This window comes from Oratosquilla oratoria, chromosome 12 (assembly GCF_046742065.1).
Source record: "Oratosquilla oratoria isolate Oo_2021 chromosome 12, ASM4674206v1, whole genome shotgun sequence".
NCBI lineage: Eukaryota > Metazoa > Arthropoda > Malacostraca > Stomatopoda > Squillidae > Oratosquilla > Oratosquilla oratoria.
Window position 1 is genome coordinate 40,095,158 of NC_134788.1, and position 23,284 is coordinate 40,118,441.

Consider the following 23,284-nt stretch of genomic DNA (forward strand, 5'->3'; position numbering starts at 1 on the left):
TCAGCGTCTTGATTATATTTATTTTGGAGTTGTAGCTGAGTTAACCCCAGATTCTGTGAACTGGTTTGATCACATTTTCTATGTTATTACTCGGTTAAAGAGAACAATTAATACAGCAGTGACTTTATATTTTATGATGCGAGTAGTGTGATGCATTTGATGCTGCGCGAGAGGATTTGACTTGTATTGAAAACGTTAACCGTTTCATCCCCCTGAATTCCCCCCCCCCCTATTATGGATCTTCCTTTCTATACATACATATACCAAAGGCTTTTCTCCCCCTTACAAGGGAGGTAGCCAAAAAGGAAAAGGCATAGAAACCACTCCCACCCATTCCATCCCCTACTCACTCCACTCCCCTCCACCCTCTTCTCTTGGCTCCTCCTGGATGACGGGTCATCCCTACATCCTGTCCACTGCCCTGGGTCAGAAGCAGTGTCACAAGACACAGCACATCCACAGCAAGGCCGCTTCATTAATTTGGCAACCCCCCCTCTCCGTCCCCTCATGCAGAAAAGGAGAAGACGGGGAGAAATCCCTTTGGGCTGTATCAAATTATTTCTCAAACATGCTCCCTCACCCCCCTCATTTTCCTTTCTTCTACATTTAAATTTGGAGTCATCTTGAATGCAGTGCCCTCGGCATTCGTCCCCAGATACGTATTAACCACTTGAGTTTGAGTCAAGTTATCGCATGGAGCATTGGCTATCATGCACAATTCATCACACTACTCACATTATAAATTATAAAGCCACTGCTGTATTGTTCTCTTTTACTCTGAGTAAAATGCCTTGGTGGATTAAAGAGTGCAATGAGGAATAGACATTTGGGAATGGATGCTAAGAGGAGACTGTATGAAGGAGTGATTGTGCCAACAGCACTGTATGGGGCAGAAACATGGAACATAAGAGAAGAGGAGAGAAGGAGTTTGAATGTGTTTGAGATGAGGTGTCTGAGAAGTATAATGGGGGTTACTAGGCTAGATAGAGTGAGAAATGAGGAAGTGAGGTACAGGGGTGGAAAGGGAGCTGGGAGATAGGGTTGATGAAAGAATATTAGGATGGTTTGGACAACATGGAAAGAAAGAGTGAAGAAAGACTAGTAAAAGAGGTATGGAAGGCAGATGTGGAGGGAGTGAACATGAGGGGATGTCCTAGGATGAGGTGGATGGATGGGGTGAAGGGGGCTTTGAGGAAGAGGGGAATGTCTGTTGAGGAAGGACGGGAGAGGACAGAAGACAGGTGAATGGAGAATGGTTGTATATGGATGATGATGTGATTGCATAAGGTGGAATGGGCGGGGGGATGGGGGGTGAGGTAGTATGAGTGAGCAAAATTTGACGCAGCCTGAAGGGATTTCTCCCCATCTCCTTTTATGCAATGGGGGGACGGAGAGGGGTGGTCGCCGATTTAATGAAGCGGCGTTGCTGTGGATGTGCTGTCTTGCGACACTGCTTCTGACCCAGGACAGTGGACAAGGTGCAGGGATGACCCGTCATCCAGGAGGTGCTAAGATGGGAGGGAGGGTGGAGGGGTGTGGAGTGTATTCAGGGATGGAATGGGTGGGAATGATTTTATGCCTTTTCCTTTTTGGCTACCTCCCTTGTAAGGGGGAAAAAGCCTTGGTATATGTATGTATGTAATAATAAACACAGAAAACGTGATCAAGTCGGTTCACAGAATCCGGGGATAACTCTTGTTACTGAAAAAAATGTATAATCAAGACGCTGACATTGGCATCCACATATACCCACTCACACCTCATGACGTCTATGTAGGAATCATTGTACCGAAGTGGTTAAATTTGAAGTCTTCTTGAAGGCAGAACCCTCTGCATTCATCTTCAGTTGCATATTAATTGTGACAAAAATTATCCCTCCGTCAGTTGCCCAGAAGGGGGCATCAGTGGCGGTCGGGGAGGGGGGATTGCATCCACAGAAACATAACGGACTACAGCTAATAACACTTTCCAGGTGAACGTAGGCGGGCACGACATCAGTCAAGAAATCATCGCGAGGGGCTACGGTCAGGGTCACGGTGTTGCTGCCTCCAAGAAGAGTGGAGACCTGATGAACAAGGTATGGTCTCTCTCTCTCTTTCTCTTTCCTCTCTCTTTCCTCTCTCTTTCCTCTCTCTTTCCTCTCTCTCTGTCCTTTCCCTCCCTCTCTGTCCTTTCCCTCCCTCTCTCTCCTTTCCCTCCCTCTCTCTTCCCCTCCCTCTCTCTCCTTTCCCTCCCTCTCTCTTCCCCTCCCTCCCTCTCCTTTCCCTCCCTCTCTCTTCCCCTCCCTCCCTCTCCTTTCCCTCCCTCTCTCTTCCCCTCCCTCCCTCTCTCTCCTTTCCCTCCCTCTCTCTTCCACTCCCTCCCTCTCTCTCCTTTCCCTCCCTCTCTCTTCCCCTCCCTCCCTCTCTCTCCTTTCCCTCCCTCTCTCTTCCCCTCCCTCCCTCTCTCTTCCCCTCCCTCCCTCTCTCTTCCCCTCCCTCCCTCTCTCTTCCCCTCCCTCCCTCTCTCTCCCCCTCACCCCTCTCTCTCCCCCTCACCCCTCTCTCTCCCCCTCACCCCTCTCTCTCCCCCTCACCCCTCTCTCTCTCTCTCTCTCTCTCTCTCTCTCTCTCTCTTTCCTCTCTCCTCTCTCCTCTCTCTCCATCCTTTCCCTCCCTCTCTCTCTCTTTCCTCTCTCCTCTCTCTCCATCCTTTCCCTCCCTCTCTCTTCATCCTTTCCCTCCCTCTCTCTTCCCCTACCTCCTTCTCTCACCCCTCTCACCCCTCTCTCTTCCCCTCCCTCCTTCTCTCACCCCTCTCTCTCCTCACCCCTCTCTCTCCCCTCTCCCTCTCTCTCCCCCTCTCTCCCCCCTTTCACTTCAAAATGTTTCAAGAGAGCTTTCCTGAGCTAAGAAAAGAAAAACAACCTTCGCTCTCTCCAGGTATTTACGGCACTTTCGAGGAGCCCTGCATTGCCTATTTTGCATGTGGAGGTTCCTCTCCATTTCAAGTTCTGTGGGATTGGGGTGGGGCAGAGACTCCAAGAACAGTTTGGATACTCCAAGAACGGTTTGGAGACTCCAAGAACGGTTTGGAGACTCCAAGAACAGTTTGGAGACTCCAAGAACAGTTTGGAGACTCCAAGAATAGTTTGGATACTCCAAGAACGATTTGGAGACTCCAAGAACGATTTGGAGACTCCAAGAATGGTTTGGAGATTCCAAGAACGGTTTGGAGATTCCAAGAACGGTTTGGAGATTCCAAGAAGGGTTTGGAGACTCCAAGAATGGTTTGGAGACTCCAAGAACTGTTTGAAGTTTGCATGTAGAGGTTCCTCTCCATTTCAGGTTCTATGGGGTGGAGACTCCAAGAACTGTTTGGAGTTGGAGTCAACAGAATGTAGGAAGTGGCCCATGGCAAATGGAGACCTTATATTACCTATGAGATGCGAGGGGTGACCCTTCATCCAGGAGGAGCCAAGATAAGAGGGAGGGAGGTGGGGGGTGGATGGGAGTGGAGTGTATGGGGATGGAATGGGTGGGGAGTGGATTTTATGACTTGTTTTTTGGCTATCTCCTTTGTGAGGGGGAAAAACCTTTGGTATATGTATGTATGTGCCTTTTACATTAAATGTGATAAAAAAAAAATCGGACAACTTTTCCGCAAGCAGTACAGACGCTCCTCAACTTACGTTTTAGTTATGTTACGAACGGCCGAATGTAAGTTGAAAATGAACATAAGTTGCTACTGTACTATACATCCATAAATTCTATTACCGTATCTTACAAAACACCCCTAAATCATTAATTATACACATAACATTGTAAAATAATAACATTAATTTCAAATAAATTAAATTCAAGCAACATAAATTGAGATGGTGGAGGAGGAGGAGGCAAGGCACTTTCAGTCTGTCGTTTGTGCAATGTAAACAATGGACGCAGCGTCATGCATAAGTATCGTTTGAACTACGGAGAGTGCGCTAAACTAAAAGAATCACTCAATTTTTTTTTTTCAACAGTCGGTTCAAACGTAAAATAAAAAAAACGTAAAACGAATGAACGTAAGTAGAGGAGTGTCTGTATATTAAAAGTCAAAGGGCCACGGTTTGGCCACCCCTGGTATATAGAGACCTAACGGCAATATCTAAAATCTCCCTCAGGTGGACACCTTGACCTTCGACCCTCCTTCGTACGACTACGGGGACAGGCAGAGTGGCGGTCCTGCTTCGCCAGAGTCCTTCGTGAAGGACTTGTACTCGAGCTGGGAGGAACCTTCCCCATCAGAAATGGACCTGTTGGAAGGAGAGGAACCGCAACGGAAGGAAGAGCCGCCTTCAGACACGAATCTCCCAGATCGTAGCGGACAGATTGCTACAGTAGACGATCGTTGCGTTACAGAGACTCCTGTGGCGTACGAAGAGCCAACTACGAGGGATGGGAGTACTGTTTCTTCTCCGGATATCGAGGTGCTCCCAGAAGGGGAGGGTGGAATACAGCCACAGGCTTCATCCCAGCCCTCCACAGTACACCCTTGTCCCTCTGGGTCCTCTCCACAGCCATGCAAACCGACACACCAGGGGTATATTACAACAGGTCAGCCTTGCCCCTCTCTACCCAACCCTGTTGGATCACCCAACCCTGTTGGATCACCCAACCCTGTTGGATCCCCCTTGCACCCGTGCCCCCCACCACCTCTGCCATACGTGCCCACATCCCAAGGGAATGCGTCAGCATTCCAAAGTTGCATGTCGCCGCAACCGCAGCCTTGTGTGTCGCCCCGATTTCAAGCTCCTCATTCACCACACCAACTGTACACGTCCCCACCACCGCCACTCGTTTTACTGCTTCATCCTCATCCTCACGTGTCGCCGAGTCAGCAGCTCGTACCGTCATCTTCAGTCCATTCCTGTGCACCTCGGTCCCAACCGTGCTCATTATCATCTCAGCCAAGCGGAGTGTTGGCCCAGCAGCGTGCACAAGAACCGTCCCAGGGACTTGTCCAACCATCCCATCCACCTGGTGTCTCCCCACCATCGGAGACCTGCTCCTCTCAAGCGCAGTCCACATCCCCATGCCAGAAGGCCTCGCCGAAGACGACCAAAGCCAGGTACAACTTCAAAGGGAAGAAGGGACCGGGTAGACACCAGACTCATCCTCAGAGACATCAGGGTTTTACCAAGGAAATGCTCTTCGGCTGGCACAAGGCACCTGCCGCAACAGTGACCCCAGTCTTAGGAGCCAGTGGTTATGAAAGGCAGTCTTCTGAAGTGTACCATGCCGTACAAGGAACTGGATTGGAGGTCAGGTGAGTTGTACCTTTTTCTACACTGCAGGTTCTTCCCCTGAGGTTAGTTACATTTCATCAGTATATGTTTTTTTAATTTTATTATCTTTTTATTTTATTTATTTATTTTTTTATGTGTGACTAATAATTCGATGTAGCCTGAAGGGATTTCTGTCTACTCTTTTTTGCACTTGTAGCAGGATCAGAGGAGGGATTGAGGAATTTAGTGACAGAGCCTGGGAAGGTATGGGGTGAGTTGAACCAAGGGTATGGTTCATGATAGGGGGCGAGTTGATGATGTTAAACCATATTGTCATCAGTGTCTCGTAAGCAGGATTGAACTAAACCGCATAAGCTTGCCATTTTGAGGAAGGAATCGAGGGTATTGTGAATCTTCTTCATTCTTGTCCTCGAGACTTGTTAACCCACTGCCGGAGAATGAGATAAGAAAGACCGAAGATCTGTATATTTCGACCACTATCTGTGGTCCTCCTCAGCAGATCAATGAAGAGGACCACGGATAGTGGTCAAAATATACAGATCGTCTGTCTTATCTTGTACTCCAACAGTGGGTATAAGTCTCGTTTTACAAACATGCTGCTACACTATATCTTCCTAATTCTCGTCCTTCTTGTGGTTCTCTGTACAGCATGAGCCAAAAGCCGACACACAGTGAAGTGCATTTGTATTTATTTGCGAATCTGCATCATTCTCATAAGAACATAAGAATGAAGAAGACTGCAAGAGACCATAAGGCCTACACTAGGCAGCTCCATATCCATCACCACCTGTCATTCCCATCCATAAAGTTGTCTAATCATTTCTTAAAACAACTGACAGTTTCAGCACTTACTACTACATGATTACTAAGTTTATTCAATTCGTCGACCACCCTATTAGTAAACCAATTCTTGCCTATTTCCTTCTTAAATCTAAATTTGTCCAGTTTAAATCCATTACTGCGAGTCCTGCCCTGTTGTTTTAATATGATGACCTTGTTTGCATGACCCTTGTTAAGTCTTTGATCCACTTGAACACCTCAATTAGATCACCTGGGGCATTTTGCGTCTTTCCAGAGAGTGTAAGTTAAGGTGCCTCATCCTTCTTGTGGTTCTCCATACAGCATGAGCCAAATCCCGAGCCACAAGGAGGTCCGTTTGTACCAGCAGAATCTTCGACCTGAGTTGGACAACTTGGAGAAGAGGTACTCGACAAGTTCCTCGACGGACCCAGAGCACAGAGTTCTACAGAGCAGTCCTATGGTGGGTTGTCAACTTATCTTGTATTTACTCTGATCTATCTCGCTGGTTGAGCGGGTTAGGGCATCATTACTTGCAGCAAAGGTCGAGGGGATGGCGGTTCAAACCCTGCCACCGGCGAAGTTGAACCAAGGGCATGGCTCATTAACCAAGGATTTCAAAGAAGGAGCATGCCGACAGGAGACCTTTTGGTCCGTAACTAGGTTGGATGTGAAAAAAAAATAATGATAAATAAATTAATGAATAGAAAATATAATGTTAATAATGTACATAAATTCATAGGTATAGTTGAATAATAAACAAACAGGTAAATAATAATTAATAATAAATTGACACATAACTAATAATAAATGAGAATCAAGCAAATAATGATAAATAAACAGACAAATGATAACAAAATGAAAAATAATATAATACAAAATAAATGATAATCATTTCATGCTACAAAGCCCTCTGTGAGGGGCACTGTCCTAGCCTTCCGATAGGGGGTGGGGGAGTGTGTGACATTACATCATATCATTATCATCATGTATATATATACCAAGGTTTTTTTTCCCCCATATAAGGGAGGTAGCCAAATCAAAGGCATGCACACCCACTCCCACCCATTCCACTCCCATCTTAGCTCCTCTTGGATGACGGGTCATCCCTGTATCCCGCCCACTGCCCTGGGTCAGAAGCAATGCAGCAAGGCACAGCACATATACAGCAGGGCCAATTCACTTACACAGTGACCCCACCACCACCATCTCTGACCCCTAATGCAGACACCCCCAGACTGATACCTTTCATTTTTCTACTTTGAAGCTAAAACATGATCTAAAAAATGATGATGATATGGTTTGATGTCAAGGAGGTGGGATGGAAACTTTCTGAATAAGAGGTATTACGTCCCGAATATTTGTGGCCATTCCTTGGCTTTTTTCCCAAGATCTTGGGATTTTTGCCATCATCTCGGAATCTTTGATATAAATTGTAAAAAATTACATATACATACATATGCCATAGGCTTTTTCCCCCTACATGGGGGGGGGGGGTAGCCAAAAAGAAAAAGGCATAGAAACCACTCCCATCCATTCCATTTCCTATATATTTCAAATCTTTTATTTTTTTTTTGCAAAGATTTGTTAATTTTTTACCATTTATACCAAGATTCCAAGATGATGGCAAATATCCCAAGATCTTGGGGAAAAATCCAGGAAGTGGACACACCGCCGAATAAGAATGTTTCTCCACTTTCAGGATGACCGTGAGGTCACTGTACAGCACCTGCTGGGCTGGATTGCTGCTTATCAGGAGGAGATGAAGCTCATGGACAGACAAGGCTCTGTCAATAAGGTGGGAAATGACTATTTTACTTATTTATCTTTGTGACTGGAGGAAGTGGATAGTTTTAGATACTTGGGTGCGAATGTGGCAGGAAAGGGTGGAGTGGAGGTGGAGGTAGAATGTAGATTGAGAGAAGCAAGTAAATGCCATGGTGGATTAAAAGTGTAATGAGGAATATACGTTTGGGAATGGAGGCTAAGAGGAGATTGTATGAAGGATTGTGACAACAGCACTATATGGGGCAGAAACATGGAACATAAGAGAGGAAGAGAGGAGGAGTTTGAATGTGTTTGAGATGAAATGTCTGAGAAGTATGATGGGGGTTACTAGACTGGATAGAGTGAGAAATGAGGAGGAGAACAGGGGTGGTAAGGGAGTTGGGAGATAGGGTGGATGAAAGAGTATTGGGATGGTTTGAACACATGGAAAATGAGTGAATAAAGTCTAGTAAAAGAGGTATGGAAGGCAGATGTGGAGGGAGTGAACATGAGGGGCCGACCAAAGACGAGATGGATGGATGGGGTGAAAGGGGCTTTGGGGAAGAGGGGAATGTCTGTTGAGGAAGGAAGGGAGAGGACAGAAGACAGGGGTGAATGGAGAATGGTTGTATATGGATGAAGTTGTGATGCATGAGGTGGAATGGGTGGGGGATGGGGGGTGAGTTAGCATGTGTGCAAAATAATTTTACGCAGCCCGAAGGGATTTCTCCCTGTCTTCTTTTCTGTGTGAGGGGAAGGAGAGGAGGGCCATTGATTAAATGAAATGGCTTTGCTGTGTCTTGCGATACTGCTTCTGACCCAGGGCGCAGTGGGTGAGATGCAGGGTTGACCTGTCATCCAGGAGGTGCCAAGATAAGAGAGAGGGAGGGGTGGTGAATGGGAGTGGAGTGTGTGGGAATGGAATGGGTGGGAGTGGATTTTATGCCTTTTTCTTTTTGGCTACCTCCCGTGTAAGGGGGGAAAAAGCCTTTGGTATACATATTCATACATGTATGTATAATTACAACATACTTTACTCGTGCCCACTATATAAATGTGGGTAAAAGTAAGGTGATGAGATGTACAAGGGGTGAAAGTGGCAGTAATCTGGAAGTGAGCATTAAGGGAGAGCAACTGGAGGAAGTGGATAGTTTTAGATACTTGGGTTCAAATGTGCCAGGAAAAGGTGGAGTAAAGGTGGAGGTAGAATGTAGATTGAGAGAAGTGAGTAAATGCCTTGGTGGATTAAAAAGTGTAATGAGGAATAGAAATTTGGGAATGGATGCTAAGAGGAGACTGTATGAAGGAGTAATTGTGCCAACAGCACTGTATGGAGCAGAAACATGGAACATAAGAGAGGAAGAGAGGAGTTTGAATGTGTTTGAGATGAAGTGTCTGAGAAGTATGATGGGGGTTACTAGGCTAGATAGAATGAGAAATGAGGAGGTGAGGAGGAGAATGGGGGTGGAAAGGGAGTTGGGAGATAGGGTTGATGAAAGAGTATTAGGATTGTTTGGACACATGGAAAGAATGAGTGAAGAAAGACTAGTAAAAGAGGTATGGAAGGCAGATGTGGAGGTAGTGAACATGAGGGGATGTCCTAGGATGAGATGGATGGATGGGGTGAAGGGGGCTTTGGGGAAGAGGGGAATGTCTGTTGAGGAAGGACGGGAGAGGACAGAAGACAGGGGTGAATGGAGAATGGTTGTATATGGAAGATGTTGTGAAGCATGAGGTGGAATGGACGGGGGGATGGGGGATGAGGTAGTATGTGTGAGCAAAATTTTGACGCAGCCCGAAGGGATTCCTCCCTGTCCTCTCCTTTATATGGGGGGACGGAGAGGGGGGGTTGCCGATTTAATGAAGCGGCCTTGCTGTGGATGTCCTGTGTCTTGCGACACTGCTTCTGACCCAGGGCAGTGGACAAGGTGCAGGGATGACCCGTCATCTAGGAGGTGCTAAGATGTGAGGGAGGGTGGAGGGGTGTGGAGTGTATTCAGGGATGGAATGGGTGGGAATGATTTTATGCCTTTTCCTTTTTGGCTACCTCCCTAGTAAGGGGGAAAAAGCCTTGGTGTATGTATGTATGTATGTACTATGTATTGTGATGCATCGTCATAAATCAGGCAACCTGACGTGCGCGCGAATATTTGACTCGTATTGAGGAGGTCAAACCCTCCTTTTCCTCTCGGTAGATGCACCGTGTGTTGGAGCGTGTGATGACGACCATGAAGGTAAGGCAGAGGGTCTCAGAACGGTTTTGTAAGTTCAAATCCATCCTGCAAGGATTAACTCTCTGCCGTAAAGACGAACTACTGCAGATGGCAGCCATCGAGGACAGAGAGAGTCCGCTGCCCTCCGCAGGTGGACAGAGCTGTCAGAAGCTGCCAGAAGTAATTGACTGCAGGCAGTTGTTAGGACGGTCCAACAAGTTCCTGGAATCTGTGTCTTTAAAGCTTCAGGTCAGGATGAAAATGAATATATATTTGTATATGTTTTATTTTATTTTTTCATTTTTGTTTTATTTATTTTACTAGCTAAATTACCTGGGCATTGCTGTGGGCAAATAATGATCTTTTAATTTTGATAGAATTTGTGGAGGAAAGTTACATGTATCAATATAACTCAATGGAAAAGGTAACACAAATAAAATGGGAAAAAAAAAAAAAAAAATCGATATGAGGAGGGAGATGCCCTTTGGAAATAGAATATATGCGGCCATAAGAGAAGAATTTAACCAAATTTTCATTATCTTTGAACTCTAATGTATTACTGCCTGCAAAAAAGTAAAATAAAAATAACCAATATTTAAATGTTGATAAAATTATACAATCATTTTACATTTACATGATTTCTCCTTACAAAGGCTATCATAGTTTGTGGCAACATCATTTTCACAAATATAAATAATATTTATGAACCCATACAATGGTTTGTTTAATCATAGTAATTTTTGTCGCAAAATGCCACTTGTGTTAAGGGGATGCTACATTAGTGGCACGATACCCTACCATACCCCTTTAACCCTTAACCCTCGCCAAAATAATATATTTTTGGGAAATGAAATATAGTTATCCATGGTTATGGGGGTCTATCTCCAAAACCCTCGGAAGAGTTCATGAACAAACAAATAGACAGACAGAAGCTACAACTTTATTATAGTAGATTATTATTATCATTCAGTGCCCTTGCTATGATGTGCTGAGTCTTGCTGCATTGCTCCTGACCCAGGGCAGTGGGAGAGATGCAGGGATGACCCATAATCCAGGAGGAGCCAAGATAAAAGTGAGGGAGGGAGGGGTGGTGAATGGGAATGGAGTATGTTGGGGATGGAATGGATGGGAGTGGTTTTAATGCCTTTGTTTTTTGACTACCTCCCTTGTAAGGGTGAAAAAGCCTTTGATATATGTATGTATTATTATTTGTTTATTTATTTTTATTTATCATTTATTATTTTTTATTTATTTAATTTTTTTTTTTAAGAGAGAGTGTGCCATATATTTTAATGGAAGGACCTTGTTTGAAATTACAGTTGAAGAACTCCACCATTGTTTTTCGTCTTCAGGAAAACGAGGGTCTGGTCCAGGTTTGCCGATTCTTAGTCGAGGTGCATCAGTACAGTCCAGAAGAACGACGCTGGGCCCTGGAGGTGAGATTTTATTCGTCCCTTGTGACCTGTGGTTACGTAGTATTTACGAGGTTGTGCTTTGCCTGGCCCGCCTTCCTGATAAGGGGGGAAAAGCGTTTTGGTATACCACTAGGATTCGTCCTCCTTACGAGGGAGGTAGTCGTCCAAGGCAGATTTGTACACATGTGAAAGTGGTCAGCATTCATAACGTCACTTGAAGTCGTCTTTACTTCTTTCGTCCCTTCTTACTTTTCTTCATCTTTTTCACTAGGATTCGTCCTCCTTACGAGGGAGTAGTCGTCCAAGGCAGATTTATACACATGTGAAAGTGGTCAGCATTCGTAACGTCACTTGAAGTCGTCTTTACTTCTTTCGTCCCTTCTTACCCTTCTTCATCATTTTCTTTGTCTTCTCCACCTCATCCTCTTTCTCCTCCTCTTCCTGTTCCTCATTCATCTTCTCTTCCTCCTTCAATTTCTTCTTCTTTTCCTCCTCCTCCCCTCTTCCTCTTCCTTCCCCTCCTCCTCTTCCTCCCCTCCTCCTCTTCCTTCCCTCCTCCTCCCCCTCCTCCTCCTCCCCCCTCCTCCTCCCCCCCCTCCTCCCCTCCTCCCCCTCCTCCTCCCCTCCTCCTCCCCTTCTCCTCCCCCTCCTCCCCCACCTCCTCCCCCTCCTCCCCCACCTCCTCCCCCTCCCCCCACCTCCTCCCCCTCCTCCCCCCCTCCCCCACCTCCTCCCCATCCTCCTCCTCCCGCCTCCTCCTTCCCCCTCCTGCCCTCCTCTTCTCCTCCTCTTCTCCTCCTCCTCCTCCTCTTCATCCTCCTCTTCCTCCACCTTTTTCTTCCTCCTCCTCCACCTTTTTCTTCCTCCTCCTCCTCCACCTTTTTCTTCCTCCTCCTCCTCCACCTTTTTCTTCCTCCTCCTCCTCCACCTTTTTCTTCCTCCTCCTCCTCCACCTTTTTCTTCCTCCTCCTCCTCCACCTTTTTCTTCCTCCTCCTCCTCCACCTTTTTCTTCCTCCTCCTCCTCCACCTTTTTCTTCCTCCTCCTCCTCCACCTTTTTCTTCCTCCTCCTCCTCCACCTTTTTCTTCCTCCTCCTCCACCTTTTTCTTCCTCCTCTTCCTCCACCTTTTTCTTCCTCCTCTTCCTCCACCTTTTTCTTCCTCCACCTTTTTCTTCCTCCTCTTCCTCCACCTTTTTCTTCCTCCTCCTCCTCAACCTTTGTCTTCTTATTGTACCTCTTCTGTATCTACCGTCTCGTCCTCCTTCCACCGTCTTGTCCTCCTTCCACCGTCTCGTCCTCCTTCCACCGTCTCGTCCTCCTTCCACCGTCTCGTCCTCCTTCCACCGTCTCGTCCTCCTTCCACCGTCTCGTCCTCTTCCACCGTCTCGTTCCTTCCACCGTCTCGTCCTCCTTCCACCGTCTCGTCCTCCTTCCACCGTCTCGTCCTCCTTCCACCGTCTCGTCCTCCTTCCACCGTCTCGTCCTCTTCCACCGTCTCGTCCTCCTTCCACCGTCTCGTCCTCCTTTCCACCGTCTCGTCTCCTTCTACCGTCTCGTCCTCCTTCCCACAGCACAGGGGGCATTGACTGCAATTGATGGTTTAGGGACTCGTAACATCACAATAGACCTAGTTGGGAATGGGACAACTGGCCATGGGGAACTGCTGGGGGTGGTTTAGGGTTGGGTTTGGATTAGGGGTTTTAGGGCTGGTTAGGTTAGGTTAGGGCTGGTTAGCTTAGGTTAGGTTAGGTTAGGTTGGTAAGGGCTGGTTAGGTTAAGTTTGGTTGGTTAGGGCTGGTTAGGTTAATTTTGGTTGGTTAGGTTTTGTTTGGTTAGGTTTTGTTTGGTTAGGTTAGGTTTGTTTTGGTTGGTTAGGTTAGTTCTGGTTGATTAGGTTAGTTCTGGTTAGGTTAGTTCATTTTTATTTTATTTTTTTAATTCAAGTTGTTAATGTATTTATATATTGTATTAATGGATTGATTGATTTTACTATTTTTGTAATTTATTTTTTTATTTGATTTATTTGTATATTTTATTATTTTCATTTATATATTTTCATTTTATTTACTTTTTTCTGGGCGTGAAATTTGCATCAGAATAACATCAAAGAAGTGGACAAGGTTCTTCCAGCATCTGCCGCCACCACTCCAGGAGAGAAGCAGCAGCAGTTTGTCAAGGAAGCAGAAATCTTCGAGAAATGGAAGGTAGGAGGCCAGTTGTCCATCCACATGAGGATACAAAAGGAACTCTCCCCCTCTCCTCTCTCTCTCTCTCTACTCTCTCTCTGTCTCCTCTCTCCCTCCCTCCCTCCCTCCCTCCCTCCCTCCCTCCCTCTTTCTCTCTTGCCCTTGCTATCTCTCTCTCTCCTCTTTCTCTGTCTTCTCTCTCTCTGCCTTGCTCCCTCCTCCTTTTCTTCCTCCTCCCCCTTTTCTTCCTCATCCCCACCTCTCACTCTCCCTCTCTCCCACCTACTTTTGGTCCTTTTTCTTTCCCTCCTCCTCCCCTTTCCTCTCTGCATCTCTTACTCCTCCCCCTCTTTTTCCTCCCCCTCTTTTTCCTCCCCTTCCTTTTCCTCCTCCTTTGGTATATGTATGTATGTACATGGAAAACTGTATTTTTTCACTGCCCTTCGACATGTGGTCTTTCTCTGCGTCGCCGGGTCACCGCAGGTCTTCTGCAAGAGAGACAGATTGACGGATGACTGGGTCGTAGTAGTAGGAAAATGGAAATCGAGGCGAAATTGATACAGGAGACCTTGGGCCTGATGTGGAGTTCAAAGGGTTGACAATCTCCAGACGGGAGTGAGGAAGCTGACGGAATTCAAAAATGGGTGACGATTCTCCGTCCTCCGGGCCCCGTGCTGGCAGGCCGGCACTCGTCATTGAACCCCGTACGAGTATTTGTTCGGTGACACGAGTCAGGTGATCCTTGCGTTTGTTTCTCTTCCCAGGACGACTATGTACGGGCCAAGAAGGCAGTAGAAGTGTCGGTCGAGAGGTTGGCGTTGGTGTTCACCAACTTCGGCATCGCCGTCATGGGGCTGCTGGAAGGCAGGGAGGTCCTGCCATATCTAATGGTAGACGTCCAGGCGGACCAGTTGGACCAGGACCTAGATGTGGAGAACCAGCTGGCAGCTGAACAGGTCTGTCTTCGTTTTTGTACCTTGGCTCCCTCTTCCCCTCCCTCCTCTCTCCCCTTCCCTACCCTCCCCTCTCTCCTTCCCTACCCTCCCCTCTCTCCTTCTCTACCCTCCCCTCCCCTCTCTCCTTCCCTACCCTCCCCTCTCTCCTTCCCTCCCCTCCCCTCTCTCCTTCCCTCCCCCCTTCCCTCCCCTCTCCTCTCCTCTCTCCTCACTCCTCCCCCTCTTCGTTTCTTCTACCCTCCATGCCCCTCTCTCCTCTCCTCTCCATTTCCTCTCTCTTCTCCTCTCCATTTCCTCTCTCTTCTCCTCTCCATTTCCTCTCTTCTCCTCTCCATTTCCTCTCTCTTCTCCTCTCCATTTCCTTGCTCCTACCCCTCCCTCTCCTCTCTTCTTTCCTACCCTCCCTTCCTCTCTCCTCTCTCTTACCTTCCCCTCTCCTCTCTCCTACCCTCCCTTCCCTCTTCTCTCCTCTCCTCCCTCTCCCTTCCTCTTCCTCTCCCTTCCTCTCTTCCCTTCCCTTCCTCTCTTCCCTTCCCTTTCCTCTCCTCCCTTCCCTTCCTCTTCCTCTTCTCCCTTCCCTTCCTCTCCTTTGCTCCCTTCCACTTCCATTCATAACCCCTCCCATCTCTGTACAGACATTCCTCTACTTACAATTGTCTGACTTAGATTTTTTTAAGTTGTTATGGCTTTTGGCAGGTAAAAAATACCATTCATTTTTAATATCCTGGGGTAGTGCACATAGGTACAAGAAAGATTAGGCTCATTTATGGTGATTGCCAATTAAATGAAGTGGACTTGCTGTGGATGAGCTGTGTCTTGCTGCACTGCTTCCGACCCAGGGCAGTGGGCGAGATGCAGGGATGACCCGTCATCCAGGAGGAGCCAAGAGAAGAGGGAGGGAGTGGAAGTGGAGTATGTGGGGCTGGAACGGGTGTGAGTGGATTTATACCTATCAACTTTGGCTACCTCCCTTGTTAGGGGGGTAAAAGCCCTTGGTATGTATGTATGACGATTGCTCTATTGCGTGTTGTATTTTCGGTGTGGCCACCGCTCCCATCTGTGTTGCCGTCACTCTTCACTCCGGTGTGTGCACCACCCCGCTTTCTATACTTGCAATTTTTTCCAACTTACGATTGGTTTCTGGGAACTGAACTGTATTGTAAGTTGAGTACTTATATACGGCACTTTGGGGACTTTAACAACACCCATGTGGACGAGAGATTTGCTGCATTTTTTTCTTTATGATTGAAAATTAATCGCCACTTGAAGAAAAATTACAATTCCTACCTCTCGATGACCTTAAATCTCGGAGTATCACTGACGGGCGAACGTCCATGTGTCTCTTGATGCAGGAGACTCGGCTGGAGGTTATTAGGGATGCAGTGGCTGACGAGTTGAGGGAACAAGTCGAGGTCCATCGCCAGCTGGAGGACGCTTATGCCCGTCTCCAGGCGGAATGTCAGGTACAGTTGGCACTCAGCAGATGCTCCTAGCCAAGAGTGTCATTTATGTATTTGTTTTATTACTTATTTTATTTTGTATTTTATTCTTGACTTCTTTTAGAAATTTACCGAAATTTACCCCGCCTTCTCTTTTTCTGTGCGAGGGGGTGGAGAAACGGGGTTACAGGCATGTCAGGTATGGTCGGCACACGGCAGACGCTCCTAGCCAAGAGTGTCATTTACATCTTTATTGTTTATGGGTGGGTGGGAGTGATTTTTATGCCTTTGTTGTTTGGCTACCTCCCTTACAAGGGGGAAAAAAGCCTTTGGTATATGTATGTTTATTATTTTATTTTGTATTTTATTCTCAACTTCTTTTAGGAATTGACTGAAATTTACCCCGCCTTCTCTTTTTCTGTACGAGGGGACGGAAAAGGGGTGTTGCCGATTAAGTGGAGTGACTTTGCTGGTATTAGCTGTGTCTTGCTGCATTGTGTTTGACCCAGATGCAGGGATGACCAGTCATCCATGAGGAGCTGAGATAGGAGGGGTGGAGGGGGTGGTGGAAGGGAGTGAAATTGGTTGGAATAGGGGGTGAAGGGGGCTTTGGGGAAGAGGGGAATGTCTGTTGAGGAAGGAAGGGAGAGGACGGAAGACAGAGGTGAGTGGAGAATGGTTGTATATGGATGATGTTGTGATTGCATGAGGAGGAATGGGCGGGGGGGTGGGGGGTGGGGTAGTATGTGTGAGTAAATTTTGACGCAGCCCGAAGGGATTTCTCCCCGTCCTCTCCTTATATGCAAGGGGGGACGGAGAGGGGGTGTCGCCGATTAAATGAAGCGGCCTTGCTGTGGATGTGCTGTGTCTTGCGACACTGCTTCTGACCCAAGGCGGTGGGCAGGGTGCAGGGATGGCCCGTCATCCAGGAGGTGCTCAGATGAGAGGGAGGGTGGGAGGGGTGTGGAGTGTATTTAGGGATGAAATGGGTGGGAGTGTTTTTATGCCTTTCCCTTTTTGGCTACCTCCCTTGAAAGGGGGAAAAAGCCTTGGTATATGTATGTATGTAGGTACGTACGTATGTACCTCTGACTCGGCTCCCTCCCTTGTAAGGGGGAAAGCTCTCAGTATATATATTGATAAACCCTTTAGGACTACAGAGAGGTGACTGGTCCTACTCTCCATCTTGTCTTAGTCGCCTTTTACGACTCAATTATGAACTCGGTGACAGTATCCATTTCTCCCCTACCACAGGATGGAGGGGAGGGGTTGCCAATGCAATTAAGCAGCCTTGCTGTGGATGTGCTGTGTCTTACTGCATTGCTCCTGACCCAGGGTGGTGGGCGAGATGCAGGGATGACCCGTTGTCCAGGAGGAGCCAAGATAAGAGTGAGGGAAGGGTGGTGATTGGAAGCGGAGTGTATGGGGATGGAATGGGTGGGAGTGGAAGTGGAGTGTGTGGGGATAGAATGGGTGGGAGTGGATTTTATGCCTTTGTTTTTTGGCTACCTCCTTTGTAAGGGGAAGATAGCTATTGTTATACATGCAATTTTTTTTATCATTTCAGAGTCTTTTGAAAGAAAGTAAACATCGTATGTACAAGATTGGGCTGACTAATCTGCCTTGGTTGCTGGACGGCGACGCTTGCAACCCGTCTCATGAGGAAGAACAGAGTCTGTACGAACTTGTTCAACGAGAGTGTACACTGCCTTGTATGAGGAGGAGGATCTTCGTTAACCAGATAATCGAAGGTTTTGTTTTTCATTCGCTTCTGTAGGGGGAACGGGTGTTGGGGGGCAGGTTGTTGCAAACATTTTTGGACTGATACCTCTCTGTGTTTGTCTCTGTCTGTCTGTCTCTTTCTCTCACTTTTTCTTTCATTTTCTTCTGCTTTTTTGTCTCATTCTTACTCTTTCATTCTCTCTGTCTCACTATCTGTTTCTGTCTCTGCCCCCTCTCTCTCCCTCTCTTTTTCCCTCTCTTTCTCTGCCCCCCTCTCTCTCTTTCTCTCTCTCTTTCTCTGCCCTTCTCTCTCTCTCTGCCTCCCCTCTCTCTCTGCCCCCCCTCTCTCTCTCTCTTTCATGTAGAGGAGAAAACTCAAGCCTTATAACTTTTGTTATGGACTTTTGCAGAGGTTAAGCGGGTTCACATGTCGGGCGGCATCGTGGGGAACTTGCATCCTCGCCACGTAAAGATCAGAGAAGGAACTCCGTGTTTGGTCGCAAATTCCTCGGCGCCAGTCGACCACCTCCAAGACCAACGATTTCAACCACCCGAGTTTAGCCTTGGAGAAAGGTATCCATCTAGCGACGTGTATAGCCTTGGGAAACTCATAGAGTGGTTGTCGGACCCAGAGATCTCTGACGACCCTGAAAAGTCACGAACAAACGATGACGTGTTGTCCTCCTTGCTGAGTTCCGACCCAACGGCAAGACCCACCCTGGATATGATTCAGGATCATGTTTGGTTCGTGGCTGAGGACGACAGTATTGACAGAGCATTTGAAGAACCGGAAGAAGTTCCTCAAGAAGCAGTCTTGGCCTTCGGGGAAGAATCTTCGGAAATTGCCGACAAACAGAAATCTATAGAAGAAGCGATTATGAAGGAACTTCAGGACAGCGACGAGAGTATGAGCGATGATGGTAAAGAAAAGATCAAAGTGAACGAAACAAGTGATCTCACTTCTTTAAAAGAAAAATCTGAAAAAATGAGGAAGACTGAGGAGGAAGGAGTGCCACTTCCTGGAGGATCTCGTGATGAAGTTGAGCCTGGATACGAAACATCCAGGTCCCGGGTGTCGTCACTGGACTACCATGAAGAAAAACTTGCCATGGACGACCCAAAACCCGACAACGATAAAATCCTTCAAGGTGGCGCGACGTTTCAGAAAGCTAATGAATTGAATTGTGAGGACATTCTGGTCTCAGAGGAACTACAAAGTGCGGCAATTGATTGCAGCATAGATTTACCACAAATGGACGCCAAGATACAACACCACCTGCCTGTGAAGAAGGGATCCCAGGAGGACATAAGCACGAGGGCTTTGGAGGAAGTGATTAAGAGTGAAATAGAAGAAGCGTCCCGTGATGTCTTCACTGATGGCTCAGTGCCGACAGGTGTTCGTGGTCCTGCAAGTTTGGGTATTGATGAGGACAAAGGGTCGTATTTAATGGACGGCATGGGCACTCAAGTTGTAGCCGAGGAATGTGATGCTCCAGACGAGGAACACACCGAGGGTCTTGAGGTCAAGGAGCACAACGTGGAAGCCGAAGACATAGCCAGGCATTTGAGGAACTTTGAGCCAACCGTACAGATTTGCAGTGATTTGTACAGCAATGGACTTGAGCCTGGTGATGATGCCGAAGAACGGGTTGCTTCGCCCTCGAGTAGTTTACCCGTGGCAGACCTGCGCTTGGCAACGGGTCATAACTCTCCTCCGCGTTCGGCCAGCAGTTTCTTAGACCCCTGCAGAGGTGCACAGGTGGCTATGGCCATGGAAGCCAGCATTCTGGCGGAGCTACAGGACACGGAAGAGGAGGAGGAGGAGGTGGAGGTGGAGTTACGACCCCAGAGGAATGATACTCTCCCATGCGAAACGAGTAGAAATTGTGGTGGGTTGAACCCCAGACGACCAGAAGACAGTCCTGGTATTGAGTTGCAGATCTCGGACAAGGAAGTGGACGAGGATGAAATTATTCTTATACTCGAAGATCCCGAAAGGCCTTTGGAGTTGTGAAAGTCTCTTTAGGTCAGTTTGCTCAATGGCATAAATCCAAGTTACGTAATTGACCTAAAAAAAATAAAAAATCGGGGAAAAAAATTAGTTTGTGGAAATTGTTAAATTTCTTGTGTGAATGGAAGAGGAGTTCATTTAGAAGATTATTTTGGGAAAGTCTCTTTAGGTCAGTTTGCTTAATTGTGTAAATCCAAGTTATGTAATTGACCTAAAAAAAAAAAATAGTTTGTGGAAATTGTTAAATTTGTTGTGTGAATGGAAGAGAAGTTCATTTAGAAGATTATTTTGGGAAAGTCTCTTTAGGTCAGTTTGCTCAGTTGCGTAAATCCAAGTTATGTAATTGACCTAAAAAAAAAAAAAAAAAAAAAAAAAAAAAAAAGGGAAAAAAATAGTTTGTGGAAATCGTTAAATTTGTTGCGTGAATGGAGGAGAAGTTCATTTAGAAGATTATTTTGGGAAAGTTTTTCAGTGATCATAATTAGACTTCAGGTATATTTGTTGGCCATAGAATAAACTTCAAAACTATTATTGTTTTTGAGATATCCAAGACAGTGGTTGTAAAATGGCATAGAATATGCCAGAAAATGACTTTATATTTGTCTACAGAATCAAGAAACTTGTATGTTTTAGCAATTTGCTGTGCCTTGCTTGGGTAAGGCACAGATAAATACAGTAGAACCTCAATTCTTGGATGTCTCGCAAGTCGGTTCTTGACCCAAAACTATGAGAATTTTGTGCTCCTGCAGTTGACTAAAACTCAGATCGTTGCCCCCATCCCGTTCTCAGGACTATGCTATGGGATCGTAACCCTTTAGTACAATGACGCCTACGTAGGCGTCATGAGGTGTGAGTGGGTATACTAGGATGCCAGTGTCGGCGTTCTGATTATATTTATTTTGTAGTCGTAGCTGCGTGACCCCCATATTCTGTGTTTACTTGCCTGATCATATTTTCTGTGGTTACATTCAGAGTAAAAGAAAACCAGTAATACTGCTGTAACTTTACATTTTATAACACGAGTATTGTGATGCATCATTGTACGTTAGGCAGTTAGTGCTGCCCACGAGAATTTGACTCGTATCGAAGAGGTTGACAGTCTCGTGGAATTTTCTGGCCTGCAAAAGGAAAATAATTTTTTTATTATTTTGGTGAATTTCTCCACAAATAAAAAGACAAAGCATCTTAGTTGTCCAGATTGTAGGTATCTTGTGTTTGTGTTATTGTTTTGCTATTTGGATGTTAAATGCTAAGTTTAATGGAGTCTTCCCGCTTCCCCAGTGGAATATTTGATACATATTGTTCTACTTGTAGTGTAGGGATTTTGTTTAGCCAGGCCGAGGAGTTCTCGTTTTGCTAAGACACACCAGGGTTCAACCCGCAGCTGAATAGGATGGACGCTACAGCCGCAACATGGTTGACATTGTAAGAAATACCTCTCATCAATATTATCATTTACTTTTTCCTTCCTCTGTTCCTGGTAAATTGCAGCAGAGTTTTGTACTGATTAAAATCGGAGCAAAAGAGGTGAAAGCCCTCTTATTAATAAGAAACCAAACAGGTACCGTCCCTGTCTTTTCTCTCCTCCTGTCTTTACAGATGTTCTCTTCACCAAACCTCTACCCCTTACCTTAAGCTAGAAGAAAAAATAGAGTTCAGGAAAGTTGAAATTTGCCAGAAGTAACTGCTGGGTTGTGTATTGTTTTGTATACAAATTAAAATGTGTTGTAATAAATGTCTTGGAATCAGATCCTTGTTAAATTTACCACACTCGAGTTCCTTTGAATTTTCTTGTTGATGCATATTTGTGAAGGGAGCCCTCAGTAGAAGGGAAATGTCTGTTGAGCAGAGAAGGGAGAAGGCAAGAAATTGAAGCGAGTGGAGTGTGTGAATGGACTATGAACGGACATGGCCCGAAAGGATTTCTCCATGGCTTCTCTAACTTCTCACAAATGGATGAGGATTTCTTCCTGCCTTCTCTAATTTCTTACGAATTGATGAGGGAGTGTTGCCACATAATGAAACTGTAAACTCGCATTGGATCTTGGGCTTTACTATGTCGTGATGCACTGCTTCAGAACCCAGGCAGCGGGCAGGGATGGCCTGTTATCTACGAAGAGTTTAGACTGAAAGCAAAACTTGGATGGTGGATGTTCATACCTTGACTGGTGGCCTTCCTTTTAACCCCTTGAATACTATGATGCCTACGTAGGCATCATGAGGCACAAGTGAGTATACTAGGATACTGTTGTTTAACAATGATAACAACAATGGTGATGGAAACACTATGAAGAATCGTTCCTCAGTTTATTTGCACGGCACACGGAAGAAACATTCTCACACTCGACTCTCTCACAGTTGGCTCACGAATCTACACATCATCTATGCTTTGGGAATGGCGTGCCCAAACAGTTGCTTTCATTCAATTCTTCATAATAATTCCTTGCACACGGAAATTTGCATACATTCACATTTCATTTATACAATAATTTAAATTTAGTAATGTCAATAATCTAAATCCCATTTCAACTTTTGCATTACAAGAATAAATGATAATTATGCAAACAGAAATGGCAATATGTAAAGTTCTGGAAACAATCTATTTCACGTACGCACACACACACATGCAATGACGCATCACTTTTACGTTGTACACCTATACATAATGCTAACAGAGTTTAGATATTACAGTTGTGAATGGACTATGAACCGACATGGCCTGAAAGGATTTCTCTAATTTCTCCATGCCTTCTCTAATTTCTCACAAATGGATAAGGATTTCTCATTGCCTTCTCTAATTTCTCACTAATGGATGAGGTAGTGTTGCCGTGTAATAAAACTGTAAACCCGCATTGGCTCTTGGGCCTTACCAAGTCGTGATGCACTACTTCGGAACACAAGCAGTGAGCAGGGATGGCCTGTTATCTACGAGGAGTTGAGACTGAAAGCAAAACTTGGATGGTGGGCGTATACCTCGACTGACGGCCTTCCTTCCCATGAATACTATGATGCCTAGGTAGGCGTCATGAGGTGCGAGTGAGTACACGAGGATGCTAGCTTCGGCCTCCCGATTATATTTATTTTGTAGTCGTTGTGTGGACAGGCTTGATCACTTTTTCTTTGGTTACAAAAAATTCTGGGTGAAAGTGGACAAGTAAAACATCTGTAACTTTGTATTTTATAATGCGCGAGTATTGTGATGCATCATCATGTGTCAGGCATCTAATGTGCACGTGAATTTTTTACTTGTATTGAAAAGGTGGGAAAGGGGCCTTTTGCTATGTATTTACGTGGTTTTATCTTACGGGAAGGGGAGCTATGCTCATGGTGTCCCATCTTTGTATCTCACCATATCTAATTTGCTCTTAAATTCTTGTAATATTTTTGCACACACTATTGTTTCATCCAGTTGCAGACATCCACCGCTCTGTGTGGAAAACTTTTTTTTTTCAGGTTTCAGGTCTCTTCTATAAAAAAGGAAGCCAAATTAAGTGGTAAAGAAAGCTTGCA

The 23,284-nt window shown here is 45.9% G+C and overlaps 1 protein-coding gene across 1 annotated transcript in view; it reads left to right on the top strand.

The window, feature by feature from the left end:
• Positions 1-20,131, top strand: part of LOC143031490 (uncharacterized) — a 44,976-nt gene extending 24,845 nt beyond the window's left edge. The window contains exons 8-18 of the mRNA XM_076195407.1: positions 1,973-2,077; positions 4,142-5,286; positions 6,389-6,527; positions 7,767-7,862; positions 10,027-10,293; positions 11,397-11,480; positions 13,557-13,664; positions 14,411-14,602; positions 15,955-16,065; positions 17,609-17,792; positions 18,174-20,131. Of these exons, the coding sequence (XP_076051522.1) occupies positions 1,973-2,077; positions 4,142-5,286; positions 6,389-6,527; positions 7,767-7,862; positions 10,027-10,293; positions 11,397-11,480; positions 13,557-13,664; positions 14,411-14,602; positions 15,955-16,065; positions 17,609-17,792; positions 18,174-19,777 (4,035 nt within the window). The 3' untranslated portion in view covers positions 19,778-20,131. The remainder of the gene's footprint in view (positions 1-1,972; positions 2,078-4,141; positions 5,287-6,388; positions 6,528-7,766; positions 7,863-10,026; positions 10,294-11,396; positions 11,481-13,556; positions 13,665-14,410; positions 14,603-15,954; positions 16,066-17,608; positions 17,793-18,173) is intronic.
• The last annotated feature ends 3,153 nt before the right edge of the window (positions 20,132-23,284 follow it).